Genomic DNA, 24,528 nt, shown 5'->3' with positions numbered 1-24,528 from the left:
GAAGCAATCCCACCCTTCCCAGCCCTTCTCTCTCCTCCCCGCGTCCTCCATCCTCGGAGACCTAGGGACAGATAGTGGGGCAAAACGAAGGAATAAACCGGGCAGAAATCGTAGCGACGAAAGTTTTTAAGGACGGCACGTCTTGAAAACTTTCGTCGCTACGATTTCTGCCCGGTTTATTCCTTCGTTTCGCCCCACTAACTGCCCCTGCATGGTTCTCCGAGGATTCGCGCCTTCAGACCCCCGGTTTGTTTCATCCCTAGTCTTCCCGCTTGTTTTATAACGAGAGGCACTGGGACCTAATAAGGGAGTGGAGCTTTTCAGCGAAGCAGGAAGATGCGTGTGTTTTGTTGATATTTCTACTATTGTTCGCTATTGCTGTTGACGAAGTCTTCCTTTAATATACACCAATGGCCGTGGAAAGATTACTTTTAATCCTTGCCACACTTCTGAGTCTACCTGGAGTTGTCTCTGGTGATTGTCCTACGTCGTCGTACACGAGTTCGACTGGAGTTGTTGGTTCTCCTGGTTTCAACACAACACAATCTTATGGCGATAACCTCACTTGTACGTACAATATTAGGGTTCCTGCGAATCGAAGGGTAATTCTTGAGTTTAAAATACTAGATGTCTTGGGAACGTTGCCGGATTGTACGGAAGACTCCTTGGAAATACGCGTTGGGTAAGTGTTTCTTGTTTGTGTATAGGTTGCAAAGAAATTTATAATTTTAGCTATAGCAGCTTGTAGGTAGCCGCCTGATGAAACGTGAAAACTTCGTCTGCCTTCTAAAATCTTGACATAACTGTGATATTTTTTTATAAAAAGATAAGACCAATATTTAAACGTATATTGCTTTCATTCTCACACGTTTCTTTCAAGTTTTTTCGATTTACTATGTTATACTCGCAGACTGCAAGTTAGTGCAAGCTATTATTTGTTGTCTATCGCAAAGTTGAAGGCGCTGTACTGAATCTTCTTGAGCTTATAAGGGTGTACACTTATTAAAAATTAACATCTTCACTCCAAATAGAAATATGTAATCTTTAATACCTTAGATTTTAACTCGTAACTGTTTCGGAAAAGTTAATTTATGATGACGAATGTTTTTTATATGGGTGAGCTCAGGCATGTTGTATAAATGATTAATGATTAATACATTTCCATAAAGAGGCCTTATGCGTCCAATGGCGCGAAAAGGATAGATGATGATGACATTTCCATAAAAGGCTGTATATTAATTAGTAGTCTGCATGGCAGACATGGCAAGGGGAGGGAGAGGGGGAGTTTGGGGCATGAGTGCGAAAATTGTCAAAGATTGTGGAACTTGGGGAGGGCATGTACTTAACCCGAAACAACAAAACGAAACAACCTAAACGAGTGAAACTATGAGGGGTTATCCCCGCCATAATTGTTTTTTCATTTTAAGGTAGTGTTCTTCTTTTTATTGTAGCAACTGTCATTTCGCTTTAGTCGTTTCTCTTCCGCGAAAGGCACATTTTGTGAAATTATGCATCAAGTTCCATCAAATATGGTTATGCCGAATTAAGAATGCACCCATGGATGCTCAATTTGAGCAGAATTCAGGAAGCCAAATTCGACAGAATTTGGTCACTCGAATTTTGCGAAATTCAACTCACTGAGCCCTCAAACATACTTGTCAGCGGTTTTGCTTAAAAAAGAAAAAGGAGCGGTCACTCAGCAAAAACATGGCCGCCACGACGGTAGATTGTGGTGAAGTGCACGAATGCCTTCGTACTCATCTTATTCAAATATTGATGTAGTGAGATTTTTAGAGGGTGGCAACCACGATTCCGATATGTTTGATTATACAGAGTTCAGGTTAGATTGGGTGTTAAATGTGCTCGCGAGATACTTAGACACTGAAGGTACCAGAGCAAACGCACGTATAATCCACCTCGTTCGTGAAGCGAGAGAAGTGGTTACCAACGCTAACGATAGTACAGATGCATTTCAGGCAGGTAGTATTTTTACTGGGCAGCGCGGACGGCCAAAGTTAGACGTTCCTCAAGAACAGCTACAATTTCTCGTAGAACGTCAACTTTGTTGAACAATAATCCCTCTTGCTCTTAAAAACCCTGTCATCCGCTTGTAGCCCGTCTGAGGGAAATCTGTAAGGATACTGTTGATAATTGCATCCAATTCTTGGTCACTTAAACTGCTATAAGAAGTACTGATATTCAAGTTAAATTCACGTAAATGTCTCTTGACTGTTCGTTGACTAACACCCAGAGGCGAAGCTATTAGTAAAAATACTAATAGCACCCGAATTTTTACACTTTCGACGACTACCAGAAATAGAATCTAGCAAACCAGAATAAAACGAATATAAAATAACCTTTTTAAACCTTAACTTTAAATACAAAAAGCAAACATGCTCAGCACGATTCAACATATCGATACGTACATCTGCACGAAGAAAAGCTTTTAAACGCGAAGAATCAGGCACATTGCGTTTAATATATTTCTTTATACTACGTTTAACTACACTCTTTTTATGAAATAAACTATGAATTTTCTTCAAGCAAATTCTCGATGGAGCTCTATCTCTTTTTCTGCTCTTTTCACAACTCTTCGCCCATTACAACAACATTTATCACAACAAAACTTATTAATTTTACTCTCATAAGACACTGTTTTAAGCTGCTGCTTTTCATAATCGAAACATCTCGCACAACAACAACGTTTTTTTCTAACCAATTGCCTACCTCTTTCACATACTCGTTCACAAAAACAATGATTAATACATTTTTGACAATTCTGACAAGTCTGATACATAACTAGCTTATTCATAACTATTTATTATGTTCTCGTCAAATGAAGAAAGCACTAAAAAACAAACATTTGCCTCTTGTTAGAAATATTATAACACTTTCTAAATTACAATGACATTTCAAACACTCCATATAAGGAAAAACTACAACCAGTTTTCAAGAAATGCAAAGCAGCTAAAAAATGCTAGACAACTGTCAAAGCTTCTAACTATTATCTTTTGCTTTCAAATATCTAATGAAATATAAAACTACCTACCTCATACTTTATCCATAAATAAACCCACTAATTGATGTTAGCTCTCCCTACTGCCTTCCCCTAACTTTCTTTCAAAGTTTCTTCAACGGAAACAATCAGTTATACGAAACAAAACCTAGAAAACAAAAAACAAAAAAAATAATTGCATTAAAAAACAACTACTGAACACCAATACACAACATCGCGTACCTATCTATAAATCCCTAAACCTCTATCAAATTACTTCTTACTTCTCCAAACTAAATGACAAGTGAAATCGTTCATTAACATACAAACCGCTCTAAATATATCTGTGATGCTTACCTACTTGTACTAGTCTTGATACAATAAACAGCAAATACTAATGTGATCTGTCCACTACATGTAGCTACAACTCACAAAAATTATTACCAAGTTCATAGGAATCATGAAATCTTGCAATTTGTAATCTACTGAAGCTTTTAACCTACTTCTGAAATATACAGAGCCAGGAGCGCATTACTAGTAATGGCTCCTGACAAAGCCCCATTCTGATGACTTAGTTTCTTCAAAATGTCATATAACGTTCTAGAAATCGTCCTTTAAATAAATATTCTATTTTACATAACTTGTTCAAAAATCACAACTCCGTCGTGCGCCACTAGTGAGCATATGAAAAAATTAAGGTCAATATTCAACAACTACTTCTGCTCTGCCGCTTAAAGACCGATGATAGCTTCCAATATGTAAAAGAAGTGTTCTATATACACCTCTGCACAAACATGTTACCCTACCGTTCACTCACCTTGCAACTAAAATTATTCTCAGTGAAAATAAACTAGAACTGTGCATGAAAAGCCCTCAGTCACATATAATAACCTTGATTAAATTATTAATTCTCAATACGCTTTTTAGAACTTCCAGCGCAACTTGTTGATACAGCTACCTAATTAGTAAGACATAAGTACACTGAACAAAGCAAATTTGTTTCCCGTTTCGCAGATAACGATATTCGCACTTCCCTTAATGGTTTTATTCTGTATCTACCGCGTATTCAATATACTGCTTTCCTATTATGGCCTGAATGAAGTTTAAACAACCTACCAAAACGCAAAATGAGATACCACTTCAATTTTTCTGTTTGCGTGATAACTTTACTTAATATTCTCCTTTTGACACATCATTTGACATATCTGAAAAGTGCTCTGGCGCCAACAACCCTCGACCTGATTGTACACTACCCCCCGACTACCCACTACACAGTATCTTCGACAGATGTTGCCCGAACATTCAGTCTTTGTTTAGCAAGAACGTCACCTGACACTACACTTAAAATCTAAAGCCGAAGTGGTGAAAAGCAAAGCAAATTAGTTTCCTGAGAAGGTTTTTCGACGTAATTTGCTTCTCACTTCTTTCTAATGGGGATCTGTTTTATCTGGAGGCATTATGTATTAAATAGAGCCGTAAGATTGTGGCCAAGGAAATGTCTAGAGGTCATTGCATTAAGAGTGTGCCCGTGAGAGAACAGGGCAGAACCATGCAACAGGTGATACAGCTCATATCACCGATTTCGCCCAAACTTAGCATAAATGTTGGGTATGGTGAGCTATGTACTGTGGCAAAATATCAACTCAAAATATTTTATTCCCTTCAAGTTATGGCACCTTTTGCAAAAATGGCCATTTTTCACTAATTTATGCATATTTAATTAGCTGACTTTGATTGACCAGTTCCACAAGAAAAAAAGACTTCTGAAAATAAATTTCACTGCACTATATTCTGTGGTTATTAGGCTTTAAGTACAATAATTCACTTTAACCGTCAAATTTGATTTCTTCTCCTCAAACGGTCTTTTGGAAGGTACACATTTCGTACTGTTGGAAATAGCCTTTAACTAGTGCCCAATATCTCCCATGAGCAACAACTTATATACATTATTCTTACATGGGTAATGAAGTCCATCATTAAACTTTACAAAAATGCAACAAAATGTCTGGGGACTACAATATTTTATTAGTATTGAGGAACTAAACACACGTGACTTAACGATTTCTTGCTATTTCATCAAAATTCACCGAAACACAGAAGCCATTTATTTGCCTCAATTTGGCATAAAATCGGTACGAAATAGCTAATCAAGCATTAATCTATAGATAACAATCAAAATATTGGCGAAGAAAAGGCAGTTAGGGCATTTTTCGGAGCGTTTTCAGAGCCATATAATTCGGCAATGTTGTGATATAGCAAATGTAAAAACAGCAGCGAAAGATTTTCTTTACAAGCTCGCTCAATTCAACATTTAGGCACATCAGAGTAAAGAAACAAGAAAGTAATACTACATACATGCCACTTATCGACACACAGATGCTTTCTTTTGAAGAATTTGTTCTTCCTCGCTGCACTTCGATTCTTTGATCGATCTCAATTGACATGTACTGTTGCTTTGAGGCGCGCTGAACTTAGTCAATCCATCGTGGTTCATCCTTCGTGAAAGGTGTAAGCAGGTTGTCAATAAAGTCATTCAAAGAGCTGTTCAAAGTTTACGGAAGGACACTTGTCTCAGCCAGTTTGCATGAAATAAATTTAACTGGAAAATAAACAGCCGCCATGTTGAATTTCTACCTTTGAGCCTGCCGTTTCAGTCAGCGGTACGGCTGTTCACTGGGCATCACGCGTCCATCACGCGTGACCACACCACACGCGCGATCATTTGCTTTTCCTCCCCGAGTGTTCGTTGGATGCGTTTGTGATGAAAATGAGAATATTTTCAAATTGTCGTAGGGAAAACAATTTCCTCCGCTACAGCTTGACGTGTTTACCGCAATGTGATGCTGAACGAACTCTAGGGTGCTTACCATTTGTTGGAGAGAACCGGTTGGAATGACCACTGAAAAATGGAAAGGCTTCTTTCCAAAATTAGCAAACTAACCGAAATAGATGTCGCTTACCATTTGTAGCTCAGTTTCCTGTTATTTCTTCCCGTTGATGGGAGACCTGATGCATGGGAAACTAGAACTGGGAAACCTTACAAATGGTAAGAAAATTTCTGACGTTCCATCAATCTCTGAAGAGATTTTCCAGAAAAAATACTGTTCCATTTGACTTTCACCGAGACAGAGTTCTTGATTTTTCTGTTCAACGGTCGGCTAGCCTGCGTGGCAGGCGTCGTTAGTTTCTAGCGCACGCATGGGAGAAACGAGAAAGGCGCGAGAGCGCCACGCGAGGAAAAAATCGAGAAGACGGCGTCTCCTCGATTTTTACCTCGCGTGGCCTTCTCGCGATCGCGCACTCTTTTACGCGCGCTAAAAACTACACAGACGCCTGCTACGCAGGCTAACGGTCGGCATGCACGGCAACCAAATCAAAATAATTGTTTATGTTCCAAAATGACGCTAAATGGCGGTATAAAATAGCTCCGACGTCTCGGCAATACTGCCTTTTTGGGGGTGGCACCCTGAAGAAGGCAGTATTGCCGAAACGTCGGAGCAGTTTTATACCGCCATTTAGCGTCATTTTGGAACATAAACAATTATTTTTAGCATAAAAGACGCTACACAGTTAAATAGATCAAAATTTCAACGTCTCCCAGTTACTTTCCAGACATTTGTATTTTTTTATTGCTTGTTCAAATTCCCCTCCCCTGGCGGGAATAGTGATTAATACCGCGCATAACGATTACATTTTTTGACCAAATTCCCCTACCCCGGGGCATAAATGGGAAAAAATGAATAACTCAGCAAAATTGGAGAATAACGTTTACCACGGGATAAATCACTATACGGTGGATAGCGAGGTAGGTTTTGTAATCGTTTCTTGCGCAAGTGCTTTAGTTGGGGGAGCGTCTGTGCTGAACTGAACAAAGAATTCACGTACGAAATGCCTTTAGGGACGCAGTCTATATGGCGCAGCAAATATATACATTTATTACACGACTAAGGCGGTCCGAGGGCCAATAACTAAATCAGCCAATCAGATTACTTTATTTCCGGTCCCGCGAGGGCCGATATTTTCCAAGTATCTGACCGGGTTTTGTCCCAGATGATCCCGCGCTAATTCCCGCGCGATTTAGCGCAAGATTTTTTGCAAGATTTTTTTTTGTAAAAATTTTTCGGAGTTTTTATTGCTTTGAAAATGAAATGACCTTCAACACAGAAATAATTTTAACTCCTTTGGCGCGCGTAAAAGTTTTGCCGCATATTGTTTTCCATGACATCTACCGGGTAGCAATTCTTAATACACAAAGTTTCCAGTCGTGAAATAAATCTCTTATTAACCACGCGCGAGGGCCGTACTGGGCGAATATTGGCCCGAGGTCTTAACAGTACGGATCGAGCGCAGCGAGGTCCGTACAAAAAAGACCGAGGGCCAATATTCGCCCAGTACGGTCCCGAGCAAGCTTGGAGAAGGCTACCTGTGCTGGTTGAAACATTAGCTAATAAGTTTTGCCGTCTTGCGTAGTCCTAGTCTTACAATAAATTTGTTTAGTTTTAATGCGGGGTTTAAGCTCTCTACAAAAGTCTGCATTCGCGTCTTTGTAACTCACATAGCCACTTAAATTGAGTCGGTGATGAAGAAAATTATCATTTGAAGCCGCAATTCGTCACTTGCAATGTGGGCATTCAGGAGGAAAAATTTGTCCCCATAAAAGCCCGTTTCTAAAACAAATTAATAAAACTGCAGTAATGACGTTTATCGGTAAATGGACAGATGGAGAACTTTGTGGGATCCCGAAAAAGAGAGTGGGTACAAATTCAGTATCCTAGCTGCCAAAGTGTAATATAATATAGACGATTTGAACAGAAGGAATAGATGCACACAGGCCAGGCTGACAACCTGACCGCCATTTCTTCGAATGTCCATATTCACCCCCTCCCCCACCTCCCAAAAAAGACAGAAACAACAAAAAAAACAATAAACATACTAGTTTTAACCTGATATAAGATGGAAAAACTTGCTCTGATTATTTAATGGTTTCCGACATTTCAGAGCTCAATTCCAGAGCATCAAAACCGATTGCATCGCATACATTACACTGCATCCAGTGTATTTCTCTTCAACTATTTATCAAAAAAATTCAATGGAGAAGTTGAAAAAAATTCTCACTTTTACAAGAAACGCACACTACTTATAAGGCTAAGATCAAGCCCCGGTTGTTCAGAGGGTAGATAACACCATCCGCTACTTATTCCGACGAAAACAAACATTTGCGAAGGAAAAGCAAATGAACACGCGTGTCTATAGCTGTGTATAGCTGTGTTGGGCTATGTATAGGCGTGTATAGCTGTGTAGGGCTAGGCTATATATCCCCTCTATGAACATCCCTATATAGGATTTAGTCAAAAAACTATATGATGACTACACTACGTACTTGCCCAAGTGTACGGCTTTACCGCTGACTGAAACGGCAGGCTCAAAGGTACAAATACAACATGGCGGCTGTTTATTTTCCAGTTAAATTTATTTCATTCAAACTGGCTGAGACAAGTGCCCTTCCGTGAACTTTAAACAGCTCTTTGAATGACTTTATTGACAACCTGTTTACACCTTTCACGAAGGATGAACCACGATGTATTGGCTAAGTTCATCGCGCCTCAAAGCAACAGTACATGTCAATTGAGATCGATCGAAGGATCGAAGTGCAGCGAGGAAGAACAAATTCTTCAAAAGAAAGCATCTGTGTGTCGATAAGTGGCATGTATGTAGTATTACTTTCTTGTTTCTTAACTTTGATGTGCCTAAATGTTGAATTGAGCGAGCTTTTGAAAAAAATCTTTCGCTGCTATTTTTACATTTACTATCACAACATTGCCGAATTATATGGCTCTGAAAACGCTCCGAAAAATGCCCTAACTGCCAATCTTCGCCAATATTTTGATTGTTATCTATAAATTTATGCTTGATTAGCTATTTCGTACCGATTTTGTGCCAAATTGAGGCAAATAAATGGCTTCTGTGTTTCGGTGAATTTTGATGAAATAGCAAGAAATTGTTAAGTCACGTGTGTTTAGTTCCTCAATACTAATAGAATATTGAAGTCCCCAGACATTTTGTTGCATTTTTGTGAAGTTTAATGATGGATTTCATTACCCATGTAAGAATAATGTATATAAGTTGTTGCTCATGGGAGATAATGGGCACTAGTTAAAGGCTATTTCCAACAGTACGAAATGTGTACCTTCCAAAAGACCGTTTGAGGAGAAGAAATCAAATTTGACGGTTAAAGTGAATTATTGTACTTAAAGCCTAATAACCACAGAATATAGTGCAGTGAAATTTATTTTCAGAAGTCTTTTTTTCTTGTGGAACTGGTCAATCAAAGTCAGCTAATTAAATATGCATAAATTAGTGAAAAATGGCCATTTTTGCAAAAGGTGCCATAACTTGAAGGGAATAAAATATTTTGAGCTGATGTTTTGTCACAGTAAATAGCTCACCATACCCAACATTTATGCTAAGTTTGGGCGAAATCGGTGATATGAGCTGTATCACCTGTTGCCTGGTCCTCTTATGGATACACTCTTAATAGTCTGCGCTGCGTGGTTTCCTGTTTGTTTCACACTTCTTTGCCACATGTTTTGCTAGTTTAGTTTGTTTTTGCTCAAGTCTATTTGTAAAATACGCTTTAAACTCTCGAAATTTACGCCGTGGAAGGACAAGATATATGTTCCGTGAAAACGTTGATTACTTGCATTTTGTTGATACTGTTGCAAGATGTATTGTGTATTATCACTTAATATATCTTGGTCCGGCTTCGCAAGTGACAACCGGAAATGAATTTGATTGCTTGACGCTTAAAAGACTTTATCCCTGGTCCTCTTCGTGCCAAATTTCGAGTTCAGTGCTCACCTCATTTCATCCCAGACCTTTCATGCTTCTCTGCTCTTCAGGCGATCGAAATTATCAGCCCAAAGACGAATTAGCATTTTCTGATCATCGTCGGACCCATTTGTCGTAAGTTCTCTTTGCCGGTCCGGATTCGGGAGAAGATGCTGTAGATGTACTTGCAACAGCAACGGGACTCGTCGGGGAGCTCGTTATATCGCTTGATGCGCTCCCTGGCCTGCTTTGACTGCCTTCACCCATGTTTAACTGCGAATGCAGTTCATTCATAAAAGGGCCAAACTGCTGTTGCTGCTGCTGCTGCTGCTGCTGCTGATCAAAAAAGTAACCGGATAAAATGGTGTTGAACTGAGAAAAAAGCCACCTCCATCCATGATCGAGTGTTCTAGCGAAGTTCCCGCGCTTTGTGATTGCGTGCGATTATGACCTTCAATGTCATTTCCCTGACAGGTTCTGTTATCACTGGAGACGGCTTCCTTTGTTATTAAAGACAAAATTTTGGAAAATCGGTTCGCCTTTTTTTTTAAGTGGAGGTCGCACTTAAAAATCTCGCGTGTTGATAGATTTTCACCGCAAAGTAAACAAATTCTTCCAAAATTTTTTTTAGTGCGACCCGGCCCTAAGAAAAACAAACAAAAAGGAATTATGAATTTGACTTTGTGACCTTAGTGTCTTCAAAATATCATATCACCTTCTGGAAAGCGTATACAATTAACAAATTCAAAGCAAAGCAAATTAATTTCCTGTTTCTCAGATAACGATAATCACACTTCCCTTAATCCTTTTATTCTGTTTCTACACTATTCATAATACGCCCTTCCTATTCTTTACTGAATAAAGTTTAAAGAAACGAACAAAGCCGAAGATGAGATACCACATCAATATTTTTGTTTGCGTGGTAACTTCACTTAATATTCTCCTTTTGACACATCATTTGACATATCTGAAAACTGCTCTGACCTCAACAACCCTCGACCCTAACACGCACCAAAATGGCTTTCTTGTAACGCAAACAGAAATTTAACAACAGCTTTTCAGCCAGCCGCATACTTTAACAATACCCACCGCAAATATAATATCAAAACACAAACCTACCGTAAAGATAAATTCATTTTCCATGTAAAAAACTACCTATTTAAGCAACATATGTGAGATAAAATCTCCTTATCAGATTTGGCGGTATTACTAAAGATGATACTTCATGTAATATATTACATTATTCACATACCTTAGTAATTCAAACATTTACACCATGTCTCACACGTGTAAATAAGCACGTTTAAAACTCGACAAGAGAAAACGCGCAATACGAAGAACAGCATCCCGATGCATCTTATCAGCAAAATGTATATGTAAATATGTCTATTTCTTACCTTGTTTCCTTGCTACTTTATCACTTCGTTACCTTACGAGAGGTTTTACACAAAGCACTATCCTGAGCTACCAAGTCCCCTCGGATAATCTCGTGTTACGTCACGGTCACGTCGTTCACGACGTGACCGCGACGTAACACAAGACAAAAAGGTTCCTTTGTATTTTAGTGTGTTTGATTTTAGAAGCCTATTTCAAAAATTATGGACAAAGTGCCTGAATAAACACGTGTTGTTAAAACGCTCCAGTAAGTACGATAATAAACATCACATTGAAACTTGCCGTGATTTTTTCATTAAAGATCTCTATCTAAAAGGAAATTCTAGTTTTGTTTCGTTTGTTCGGGTTTTAATACATGCCCTTGTGGCGTGGGGGAGGCCTAGGGGGGATTTCCATATAAAAGGGACAGATATGCTTCTTGGAAAATTTGAAGTGAACCCCAAAAGAAGACCAATCTAGGCATGGCTGGACTACATGTACATCAAAGTTCTGTGTGTGTGTTTCAGATGTGGCAATACAGCATCCTTAGGCAAGTTCTGTTCTTGCTCAGATTTGTCCATGCCAAACAAGATTTACTCTCTGGACAACTGCATAACTCTCATTTTCAAGTCTGATGGGTCAAAGAGGGGTGCAGGATTTGAAGCACAGTACACTTCAATGGATAGCAATGCAAAGCTGGATCCTTCATCAAACTGTAGGTCTGTATCGTATGCAGTGTTCACCTATCTCTGGGTATATACAGCTGTACGTGTACATGTAACTTGGCTATCTACTACCTCATATCCAACGTGAGCTTGTGGAATTTATATAATTGTTAAATATCTGACGAGTCACTTGTATTTTCTTGGTATACACACGAGCCTTTTTAATAAATTAAATCATCTTTAAGGGCCAGTAATATGGGGAACATTTTCTTTGAGTTTGTCTTGCAACATTGTTGCATTGCAATGTTAAGTCTTGTAGCATGTTTCCCCACCCCCTGTATTAATGCAAGTTGCGGCAACATGTTGCACGAAGTTGAACTCATGTCAACCACATGGGATGGAAATATGCACAACAATACCTTACAACTTGCAAATACAGTAGAACCCCGGTAACTTAAACTCTAAAGGGAAATGAAAAACAGTTTGAGTCAGCGGGGTTTCGATTTGCCGCGGTCAATTGAATATGTAGGTTGCAAAGTTAATAATTGATAGTTGCTGATTTTCAGCACTTCAGTATATAGTCAGGGTGAGACGAAAATAGAAAAGTCAGCTTGCCCTTCGGGCAAGCCATTATCTTATCTTACTAGCCCGAAGCTCTGAGAAGCTAGCCCGAGGGTAATTTGCATAATTAATTATATGCAAATTTTAAATTGTTCTTCCTTTGGAGACAATAAATACATAAACATTCAAAAAGAAAAAGAAAATAATCTTACCACAACAATTAAAACAAACACATTATTACGATTTTGTGGCAACTAACTTTGTAGCTTAATGTAGATCCTTCAGAATCCTTCATATTAGTAATCCTACATTTCAAGAGACACAATTCATATGCATACATGACGTACCCAATGCCTGCAATGCATTTCGGGGCGTTTTCAAAAGGAGTCAGCCATTTGCAAGTTTTACGAAGTGATGGAGTACATTACGGCAAAGCAATACCATGGATTGGAACACTATGACTTCTTTTCTTATTTTGAACGTTTTAGAAGCAAAGATCTTCCAATATAATAATTTTCTGGAAGGACACAATTCCACAGAAAATGGCCGTTACTCATCTTATACAGAGGAATATAGTCGCCACATTCAAGTTGGCAACTATAAAACCAGGAGTTTTAGACGCCAAGGATGCAGTGAGTCACATTTTCGAGCCCCAAATTTTTCCCTCTAATTTGTCTGGTGCACATTAATATTATTTCTGAAGGTTGTCATAAAAAAACAATGTTTCTTGCCCGTGTGTTGCTTGCCCGTCGGGCAACTCGTGTTCAGAATACGCTAGCCCGACGGATTTTTTTTTTTTTTTTTTGTATTTTATTTTTTTTTTAGAAATTACAATGACAATAATACATACAAGAACCTAATGACAATGCTACAGACACAAACGAATTACAATATTAAACAAGCCTTGCACAACGTGACTTAAACTTAGTACAAATTGAAAGGACCAAATAAAAACAAAAAAACAAAAACAAAAACAAACAAACTGCCTCCGACAGCGGGTACAGATACAGGTAATTTTTGGTTAATTTACTACAATAAGAATAAGAAAAAGAAAAAGAAAGGGTGACAATTAAAAGGGATTTAATTAGACATTAAACCTAAGGTGATAATAGAGGGAGCAGAGGCTCCCACTTCGTATAATGGTAATTTAGATTATTGTTCTCTCTCGCAATGAAACGTTCCAGTTTGTAAGTATTCTTAATACGTTCTAATAAAAGTCTTGGTGATAAAAATTTGTCATTTAATTTGAAAAGATACAGGAGATATTTGCCTTCAAGAATGATATAGTTCATCAAAGAACTGTGAGTTTCTTTATTACTTATTCCAAATAAAACATCTGTGATCTCGAAGTCCTTAGAGACTTTTAATTGGTCTCTAAACAAGTTCACAACTTCATTCCAGAACATCCTAACTCGTGGACAATAGAAAAAGAAGTGTTCTATAGTTTCTATGTCCGCTTTACATAGGTAACATAATGGGGAGTCGACTATTTTGAATTTATGAAGCGACTTGTTTGTGTAGAGAATCCTATTTAATATTTTGTACTGAAATTCGCGTAGTTTTGTACTCAAGGTTACTTGGAATGGGTAGCCCGACGGATAATTCTAAGTTCTAAGTTTAATTTGCACTGTACTATCAGGGCGCGACAAAAGTGCTGTCCGATAGCCCGGGGCTAGTAGAACTAGCCCGACGGATAATTCTACTAGCCCCGGGCTATCGGACAGCACTTTTGTCGCGCCCTGATAGTACAGTGCAAATTAAACTCATCTCCTTGTCATAAACTCTAACACGGTCATACATTGTTATGATAACTACAGAGGAAAATGGCTGTCAATTACATGATCTGTTCGTTGCTCTAATCAATGAGCAACCATGGCGAGTTGCTAGAATCGGAATTCGAGTTATCGGGTAAATTTGACCCAAATTTTGATCAAAGGAAACAAATTTTTGTTCGAGTTAGCGAGGTTTTCAAGTTATCTGAGTTCAAGTAACAGAGTAAAAAAGACTGAAAAGTGAGGTCGAATCCAAGGGAAATGGAAGTTAGTTCAAGTTTGTGGGGTTTTCGAGTTATCTGAGTTTGAGTTACCAGGGTTATACTGTATTCACCAATGCTACAAGTCAAGTTGAAAGAAAATGTTGCCCATATTACTGGGCCTTGAGTGTTGCACCTACCAACAGACACAACAACAGTATTTTAGAAAGCCTGACTTTTATTTTCAATTTGTAGCAACAAGTTCCTGAACTCATCCAGTGGAACATTCTTCACTCCCAACTGGCCACTCGCATACCCTGCAAATGCCTTCTGTTCATGGACATTCTATCCTGCACAAGGAAAGATTGTCCGTTTGTTTTTCACAAGCTTTGAAATGGAGGGAGCATTTGATTGTAAACCTTTCAGACCGTCAATTACTAACGATGAAATCCGCATCAATGGTAGGTTAATAGCTGTGGATTCATTTGCGCTTGAGCTTTAGGATTACACATCTTCATTCATTCCTTATATTATTAGCCAGCTACAGTCAGTCAACTAAGTGGTCACTTAGCCATAACCCAAGGGTAATGGTTTAGTAGTAAAGAGGCTTTCCAAGGGTTTTGGCGACAGGTGACATTGCTCTGAAATTTAAGCTAAAAATGTAGCGGCAATCCTGTTTCAGAGCACCGACAGCCAACAGAAACAATGAAGGGGTGTGTACATGTATTTGCAACAGTGACAACGTTGCGACAGGTGGGTTGGAAACGAGCGACAAAGCGACATCAGAAACCCCCTTGGAAGGCCTCAGTATAGTTTGATTAATAACCATTGCATCAGCAGTTGAGACTTGAGATTACACACCAGTTATTGAAGGGCTTGGTGCAAAAAGGGCGGTAGTTATTTTGGCGAAAAACAACTCCCAAAATTTGCATGTGGGTTTGTTTACATAAGCAGAATTAAAAAAATGTTTGAAAATGAGCTACAGCAGCAATAATCGAAATGTGTTTTTCATTAACTGCTTTTGAATTACAAACTCATATAAATCAGATTCATTTCAATATTTGAAACAATATTGGGATGGGGGGGGGGGGGCTTTTTTCCAGGGAGGCTTATAACCAGATGTATTTCATTTTGTTGGCTCATAACTTAGGGGGAGGGGCTTATAACCAGAATTTTTCACGTCTATTATAATATGAAACAAAGAGAAATAAATACAAATTAAACTGGTTTGAAAAATTGTAAAAATAAAGACAAAATAATTTGAACCAGATTGTTGACATTACGTATTCTTGACATAATACTAACTACAATTATTATCGGCGGACTAAATGGTGAAGTGATTTCAATAAGTAGAAACGTAGTCTTATTAGAGTAATTATTATAATGATACAAAGTGAATATCTATTAACTTTTCTTGCAAGATAAACTTTGGTCTTTTGGAACGCCGGTGCCGGGAGTCTTGTTTGTGAATTGTCTATTGAAGTGTCCAACTTAGTATAAATCAGCGATTGAAACATTAAAATAATTTCAATAAGTAGAAATGATGTGCCACGAACATTAATTACCTTAATTTCTTGTAAGATTAAACAATCTTTCGGCACGCGCCGATAAGTCAAGTAATGAAAAAAGTTCTTTCTCTGTTTCTGTTTTGCATTTAAATCAGCGATTACCAAAAGAAGAAATAACAAGCCATTGAAATAACAATGAACTATAAAGAAAGGAAAAAACAATAAGCTTGCTCATACATACAAATGAGCATACATGTATACAGAGTATACGCACATACGCAGGTACGCATACGCACACACACATAAGCAGATACGCATACGTACATACACAGATACGCAGACGCATATATGCAGATAAGCATACGCACATATACGCAAAAGCATACGCGTTTCTTGCGTATGTTTTGGGATGCTTATTTCTGAGCGGTGCTGTAATATTGCCACAATTTGCATGGAATGATGAAGCAATACCCCTTTAAACTTTCTGTCTTCAAGGTACAAATTCAACAGGAGGTCAACAAGATATTGTTCCAAGGATTTGTGCAATGCCGGGTATAGATGTCCCTTATTACACCATCCAGCACATGCGGGCCATCACAGCCAGATTCGCATCAAATCCAGCCAATCAGAGTTCTGGAGCTATTGCTGGTTATGCTACGTACAAGAAAGGTACATGTAGTACATGTTTCTTCTCTGTTAAATGTAATTTGACAGCAATAATTTTATCTCATATCAGACAATCTTTAACAAAAGTAGTTGACACATTATTTTCATTTTGCAGACTGTTTTTATGGCAAATTTACTGCTAGTTTTTAAATTTCATAACAGTCTGCTAAAATACTGCACTCCCCCCATCTAATGTTGTATGACTGTAGCAAAGGCCTCCCAAAAACAAACTATAACATTGATAGGGGGAGGGGTTGGAAAAGTGGGGCGAAAGGGTGAAATTACACTAAATTACAATAGAATTGGGCCTAAATTGATTATGTGTCAACACCTTTGTCAATGATTGAGGGTTTCAAAAAAGCCTCTTTCAGTTGTCCAGGACAAGTACTGTAGATTTCCCGGTTGGGCAAGTAATGTTTTCATGCTCATTTGTCCAATAGGCAACTGGGCCGAGGCAAGCAGTCTGCGGGCTAAAATATGATTTTAAAGCAATAAAAGAACTATTCTCTGCTCAAGCTTGTGATCAACTTTCTGTCACAGTGTTGTACATAATCACAAGGAAAGCTTGTGAGAGTTGAGAAAATGATCACCAAAGAGAACTTGTCTTCAGTTGATCTTTAAACAAATTCTCCCAACTACTGTAGTACTAGATAACTATAAAAGTCAGTAAGGAGAATTTGTATGTTAACTGTGGGTTTGAAGGGCTCAACTACTAGGCATCCACAAACTTCCAGTATTTTACCAGATTTGCCTCTTTTCTTATTCATGTGACTTGAGCTCAGATTTATTGCCCTGAACAACTCAAGCCCCAAGGGGGGGGGGGGGGTACTCGGAATTTTAAGTGATGGGGATGATTGAATGGGGGCAAAAATCAAGACCCAAAAAATCCCTAGGGCTTCCACCAAAACCCAAAAAATCCCTTAACCAAAAATTAACCCCCAAGAAATCAACAGCAAAACACATTTGTTTGTACCGGTACTTTATTTGCAAAACTACGCAGCCAAAGCACTACCACATATTTCAAGATCATTTTAAATACGGTACCCCCCAAAAATCCCTACTTTAATCAAAAACATACTTTCCAAATTTTCCTACCCAAAAACTCCCGGAATCAAAACTTTCACCCCCCAAAAATCCTTCTATCATCCCACTTAAAATCCCGTGTACCCCCCCCCCCCCCACCCCCGGGCTAAAGCCAGTAAAAAATTACATCGTCTGCTAAATTATAATGAGGCTCTTTTATTTTCAAAATATCTGAAACCTTTGTTTTCTTTTCTCGCATATACAATAGGCACACTGGAGTCACAATCCCCTGGGTAAGAAATATGTTTTTCATTTTTATTTTATTATAATAGATTATGTGTTTATTTATTCTGTATAATTTATATCATTATTGTTAAGTTACGTCTGTGTGACGTTTAAACCAGTACTAAGTTAAATTTAAATAAAATATTAAGAATCCTTTAATTACATTTGTCTGATGTATGTGAACAGAAAATGCTATGTACACATAATTTTGCTTTTTGTTTTGTTTTGTTTTTCCTTTTTCACTGGATTAAAATCAATAGCCAAGAATTTTGAACTTCATGCCAAGTTCATTAAATTAACATTGAAACAGCTTTTAAAAATTAAAAATAGTTCATACGCTTTAGGGGGGAAAAGAAAAAGCCACCAGTTTTTTCTCAAACAGGTCCTCCCCATAAAAGTACTGAGATTCAACAAACAACTTCTTAGTGATACAAAAAAATGTAGGTAATAGCATACAAATTATTTTGGCAAGCTTATTTTTTAATACTACTGTAATTGCATCATGTAACTATCTGATTTAATTTTTAAAGCTGCCAAGCCATCCAGGTTCCTAAAACTACTACAGCCGCACCCTCTCATAAACCATCTGCTACAGCTGCACCCTCAGGTAAACCATTCTACTACAGTGTTTCAGTTAAGATAGGGCTCCCAGGTCAAAAACCCTTGACTTTTCTTGCTTGTGAAAACTGGGCGTAGATTGGGATATACACCCAGTTTTCACAAGCAAGAAAATTGCTGACGACATCAAAGTAGCAGAGGCCAAACTACCGTTAATAAATCAACAATGCATCGTTTACAAATTCAAATGTGTTTCGTGTGATGCAGATTATGTAGGCTATACTCGCCGACACCTTTTCCAACGCATTGATGAACATACCGGTAAGCAAGTTCATCTATCGGAAAACACCTGCGTGATGCCCACAGTCAGAAAAACAAAGATCTTAATGAACAATTTACCATCTTGAAGAAATGTCATGGGAAATTTGAATTCTTAATCTACGATGAAACCTAAACTGTACACTCAATCTGACTCAATTAAAGCAAAACTATTACCTAAGTACGTAATCAACACTCTCTACATTCCACATTGTATATTATTTAATTATATTAATCACGCGCATTCTCAATATATAAAGAACTCATAAGAATCTGACTTTTAGAATTTGAAAATGATAAACGCTTCATCGAAACGTCATTTGAAATTATCAGTGATAAAGCGAATCCAGGATTAGTGTGATTTGATTTCGGGTTTTTTAGTTTTCAGTGAGGTTTTCTGTTGATGTTTTCTGCCCTCCAGTTTTGATAGCAACTCATCTCAAACTCCACAAAACATAGCAAATTAAACACTTTAATCCTGGGTTAGTTTTAATCAGCTTTCGAACAACCTAGCCCATATTTCATTTAAATAATAGGCACCTAATAAAAGTAATAAAAATTTTTATCCTAGTAAGTTATTGCAGTTTTCAGTGAAATGCGAACTCTGAAATTCAATAATCAACCAACGGTTTGCGCCTCCACTAAGAGTCTACATGTAGTGAGTGTATGCAAATATGAAATAATAATAAAAATATTACATATATGTTATGGAGCAACATAATATGCAATGAACCTGGAATATGCATCAAATATCTGTTGTTGCCCCCACAGGGTTCCGGCCCAGAGGCCGGAACCCGAGGAGGCACCTTAGAAGTCCCCGCGTAGGTAGGAAAAATGTGTGCATTCAGTGAACGGTACCGGAAAAAATCTTGATTTTGGTCAAAGCGGCTCGCAAAGGATTGCCCTAATGCTCGCAAAGGATTGCCGGAACGCTCGTAAAGGAGCAACAGAAGTCAGTGCCGCAAAAGATAAAAATAGATGTCGCATTGTGATCACAAGAAACATGTCTTGCTTGAAGAAATATGTAAAACGTGTACCTAAATTTGAAATGATACCGAAAATGACATGGAAAGCATAACAGGCGTATCATGCGGAGACGAAGAACTCGTTTCTTATCTTAGTCAAACTGAACGTCCTGAAAACAAGTGGAAATCGTATACATATTACGACGAGTAACAAACAAAAGCGTGAACTTTGTTATGTAATACAAGGTGGAATTGTCAGGCTTTTTGGCCTGGGAATTTTTATAAGTTCATTTTGAATGTTATAAGCCAGGGAATAAGCTTGCGTGTTGTCACCATGAACAATGTGTTATGTGTTATTTCCGCTAGGTAATATATTCGACTTGAACTTGTGAATTTTTTTTAGGACGCAACGGTGTCACACAACAAAAAATTCCACAGCAAACAATGCCGTGACGTACATGGCACAATAAAAAAGAAGCCTAATTTTGTGGTCAATCGGCATCAATAATTAAAGGCTGTAAAACAAATTATAAAAAGGCGGGGGCATTTATTAGTGAGAACTATTACTAGTTAGGTGATGTTGTTAGTATGGTGTTGTAAAAGAATAATGGCTTTTTTTAATTCTTTTTTAGGAAACAAGTCATTAGTGATAGCTTTGTCAGTGGTTGCAGCTCTAGTGGTTGTAATGTGGTTGTAATCGTGGTTTGGTATTGTAAAAATGGCAAGGTTTGCTAATTTATGTGAACACCTTTGGATAGAAGTTTCTGGTCAAGATCTGAAGGTCTGCCATGCATAGCTAAAAGAATGTCTTCAAATTAACATCTCATCTTTTTCAAGCCCTGCTAAGCTCCCAGTCTTCAGTTCCCATCAGACTTTTAAGGAGTATTCTACCATCTTCCACAGTCCATTGCGTGACTCAGGTGGGAGTTTCCAAGGTGGTGGAAACCGAGAGAAAGGGCAAAACGTTTGGCTGGCAACATTGTGTTTTACTTTGCAATAGTAAAAGCACAAAAGGGTGAGAGCCACTAAGAAAGGGTTAGAAACCAGGAGCAAAAGGTATTGGAAGCAGAAGGTTCAGACCCACTGCCCTGGCTTATCCTCCCCTCTCAACCTCTTCTTATACAAAGTACAGTAAAATACTGGTTATATCCCCCCCTGGTCATTCTGCCTTGCTAACAAAAAAATTGTTACCGTACTTTACAACCCCCCCCCCCCCCCCCCCGATTCTCCAAATTTCCGTGTTAACTTACTAATGTGGTCTGAGAACGTGAAACAGACAATACGTGTGCAAGTAGAACGTAGCTCTAAACATTTGATGAGAGTGGCTTTCCCTCATCAGAGGCTTAAAGGCCATTAACCAACAGAAAAATTAGGTATGGACCCAATCACTTTTGTAGAGTCAAGTGTTTGCAGGGCCATAGGTGCCTATGGCCACGCAAACACTTGACTGTTTCTCTACAATAGTGATTCCGGTCCGAATTTTTTCTGTCGTGCAAACGGCCTTTTAAAGTCATTTTCTATCAACTGATTTCCAAATAGGTTTTTTATACCACTTATAGGCTTCCCAGGATATAACCAACCCAAAACCCCTTACTGGGTTATTGATAGAAGTCCAGGGCTAAAAACCGGAGTCTTATAGTACTCCTAAACAGTGCTGTAGTAAACGTGTTGTACACAACACGTGTCTGGCCAAATCAGTAGTAAATTGTTGGGTACAATCATATTCTTTCAGTAAGTATTCTTTTCAAGACGGGTGCCGAGACCTAAAATAAACTGACCGACTAATGTCATATATAGTAAAATTCATTTGTTAGAGCTAGATATAGAACATATTTAGGTGAAATTCACCATAATTAAACTTTAAGAAATATATTTATTCTATAATTAACTTAACAATATCCATTGTTGATTCCAAAAGCTTGTGAAACAAGTATAATAACAAACTAAGTGTGATAATTGGAGGGCAAAGATTTGTTTGTTACTAAAATATACGTTATAATACCTGTATTGGATAGAAAAAAACATTAAACATTTAAAAGTTTCGCAGGAAATAAAAACAACAAACAAACAGGCACACAGTAAATTACAGACTGTACAGTCCAGTGCCAATGTAACTAACTCCATCAGAGTAACAGCGATTCTCAAGTGACTTTCTTAAAGCAAAGCTAAAGTAACCACGCTGCCCAATCACAACAAACTAAAACAGGCAAGAAAAAGAAACAAACTAGACAAACATGCAACCGGTGCCAAACGCGGAAAAACGCGCGAAAACCAAGTAACCATTGGTTATGGGCTTGCTCCTGATTGGTCGAGAAAAAACATGTCTCCTCTGATTGGCATCACGTTTTTCAATCATTTAGGGAGTGCAGGAAATATAAAACGAAAGCAAACACATGAATGCCTCGTCAGTCATGCGAAATCGAACGAGCTATAATAAACCATTTGTTATAAGAACAAATCTTTCGGAAGCGACCATTTTAAAGTAAAGACATTAACCAGACTTTTCCGCGTTTACATTTGATTTAACGAACTGAATTTTGGAATAGAGCGTTTTCGTTATATTGGGGTTCTGACTGTACGCGGAGTCCTGTTCCGGCCCTCTTTGTGTCACGCAACACGACCGTAGCGTTGCGTGACAGGGACCCTTTAGCCAAAACATTGTAAGTTATTTATATAGTTGGCCTGAAGTGTCTCGCTGGGTTGATGGACGCAAACGGGACTGACATCACAGACTGAGTTACCAGTATAATAAAAGTTATAAACGTAGGAGTAATATCTCGGATAGTAAGATAGAGAAATAAATGGATTTCAACTTACACGGTCCGTAGATATAGTGAACGCATGCTTACATCTGTTATTTAACGCCGCCTTGCCTTGCGTGTAAATGTTGCTTATTTTCAGCTAACGATTTATGTGCTTTGTTAAGAAAAAATGCTTTTCTTTTCTAGTATAGTTTTGATTACATTAATATTCTCGATACGGCGACCATGTAGAGTTCATGTCTCCTGTATGTAGTAGTAAGTAAGGTTACTATTTGAATATTAATATTTATATAGTTGAAGTGCACAGCCGACATTTTGCTTTTTCTGGCACTTCGGTTGGCTCATTTTTCGCGTGACATTTTTATATTTCCCCCCTGGTTTACGTTATTAAACTTTCACCATTAAGCGCATACGCTTGTAGTGCAATTCTGTTACGATTTCTTTGCCAGTGATGTTCCGTTATACTTAATTATGAGTGGAATCGTTAGATTAAAAAAAATATAGTTTAATAAGGAGCAAGTATAGTGATAATTCTGGGTCTAACCCAATTATCTTGTTATAAATCGTTTTATAAAAAATTATAAATACCTTATTGTTACTTATTTTCGCGGGACTTAATTTTCGCGATTTTCAAAAAATCGCGAAATTAAACACCCGCGAATAAAGGTTCTCGCGAAAAATAACGACGCGAACTTTAATACCGTACTATATAATTCATTATGATTAATCAACGTTGCCATCAGTTTACTACATAATTATCTTGGTACAGTCGTCAAACTAGCTCTACTTTGTTATAAAAGAACATGTCAAACTGTTTTAAGTTTTGCTTGTTATGTTTTGTTAATTCAGTGTCACTGGAAACCATTGCTAGTGGAAAATTTAAATCAGTTGTGCCAATCTTGAGACTTACTGTTTGTTAATGCAGACCAGTATTTTGACAATTTTCGCGAAATTTAGTTCCTCTAAACATTTTTTTTTTGGCCAAATTGCGAAATTTAAGTCCCGCGAAATATGCCAGTTCCATTTTCGCGAAATTAAGTTCTCGCGAAAATAAGTAACAATAAGGTAGGCTAAATGTACAATCATCCTCGGAGACCCAGGGACAGTAAGTAGGGGCGGGAGGAAGTCTATACGGACAAAAAAAAAAAAAAATCGGCGAAGAAAGTTGTCCCCAGGGGCTCTTCTTTTCGTTCTCGACTTTTCTTCGTCGATTTTTTTATTCGCCTGTATAGACTTTCCCTGCCCCCACTAACTGTCCCTGGGTCACCGAGTTTGAATGTACACTATGTTCAATGTATTTCCGTTTTATTTTGGAAATACTGTAAAATAAACGTTTATCGAACGCTAGTTCTTGTGTGGAGTTATTTTTATATTGACGCTTAAAAATCCTTGGCACTGTATTGTTTTAGAAAAACGGTGGCATTCCGATGTCTTGGTCCTCCCGAACCAGAAGTTGTTTTCCTTGCCTTGTTAGGTCGTCTTACTTGACTGTAATAAAGATTTTGGTGCCCAAATCGATACATCTTGGTTTCTAGGCGAAATCACCAACTTCAGAAGGTGTAGTAAACTGTCTTTTCAGTTATAATTGTACGTAATTTTCCGACCCTACCTAGAGGCTAACGCCATGAAACTTGGCATCTTAGGCAACCAGGGACGGCGGAGCCGGGGGGGCTGGGAGGGCTTTAGCCCCCCCCCCCTCCCACTTTTACAGAAAAATAAAGAATTAATAAGAGAAGAGTCCCTTAAGCCCCCCCACTTCAAGTCACTAGTCACCCCCCCCCCCCCCCCGTTGCAAAAATGCTCCGCCGTCCATGGCAACGGTAGTGATTTGGAAAAACACGTAAAACGCCGACCAAGACTGAGGTACATATGTACATATTTATTATACGTCTGGCAAAATAATATTTTATTACCTTGTAACATGCGAAAATTACTCAAATTGCGGTCACAAATATTCTTGTTAATGTCGCTTATGCGTTTTCCTGAATTAGGTTTAATGTAAAAGCATTAAATAAAACCATTTTCACACGATCGTCTAACTAAAGCCT

At 38.2% G+C, this 24,528-nt stretch overlaps 1 protein-coding gene across 1 annotated transcript; it reads left to right on the top strand.

Moving 5' to 3' along the window:
- The first annotated feature begins 288 nt into the window (after window positions 1-288).
- LOC144639364 (procollagen C-endopeptidase enhancer 2-like) lies at window positions 289-23,827 on the top strand. The gene is made up of 7 exons (XM_078498677.1): window positions 289-682; window positions 11,725-11,916; window positions 14,651-14,856; window positions 16,399-16,572; window positions 17,861-17,885; window positions 18,408-18,484; window positions 20,351-23,827. Exons 1-7 carry the CDS (start codon window positions 411-413, stop codon window positions 20,413-20,415), a joined length of 1,011 nt encoding a protein of 336 aa, XP_078354803.1. The 5' UTR covers window positions 289-410; the 3' UTR covers window positions 20,416-23,827.
- The last annotated feature ends 701 nt before the right edge of the window (window positions 23,828-24,528 follow it).

Source organism: Oculina patagonica, chromosome 14 (assembly GCF_052425735.1).
Source record: "Oculina patagonica isolate OP01 chromosome 14, crgOcupat, whole genome shotgun sequence".
NCBI lineage: Eukaryota > Metazoa > Cnidaria > Anthozoa > Scleractinia > Oculinidae > Oculina > Oculina patagonica.
This window is presented reverse-complemented; position numbering and strand designations above follow the sequence as displayed.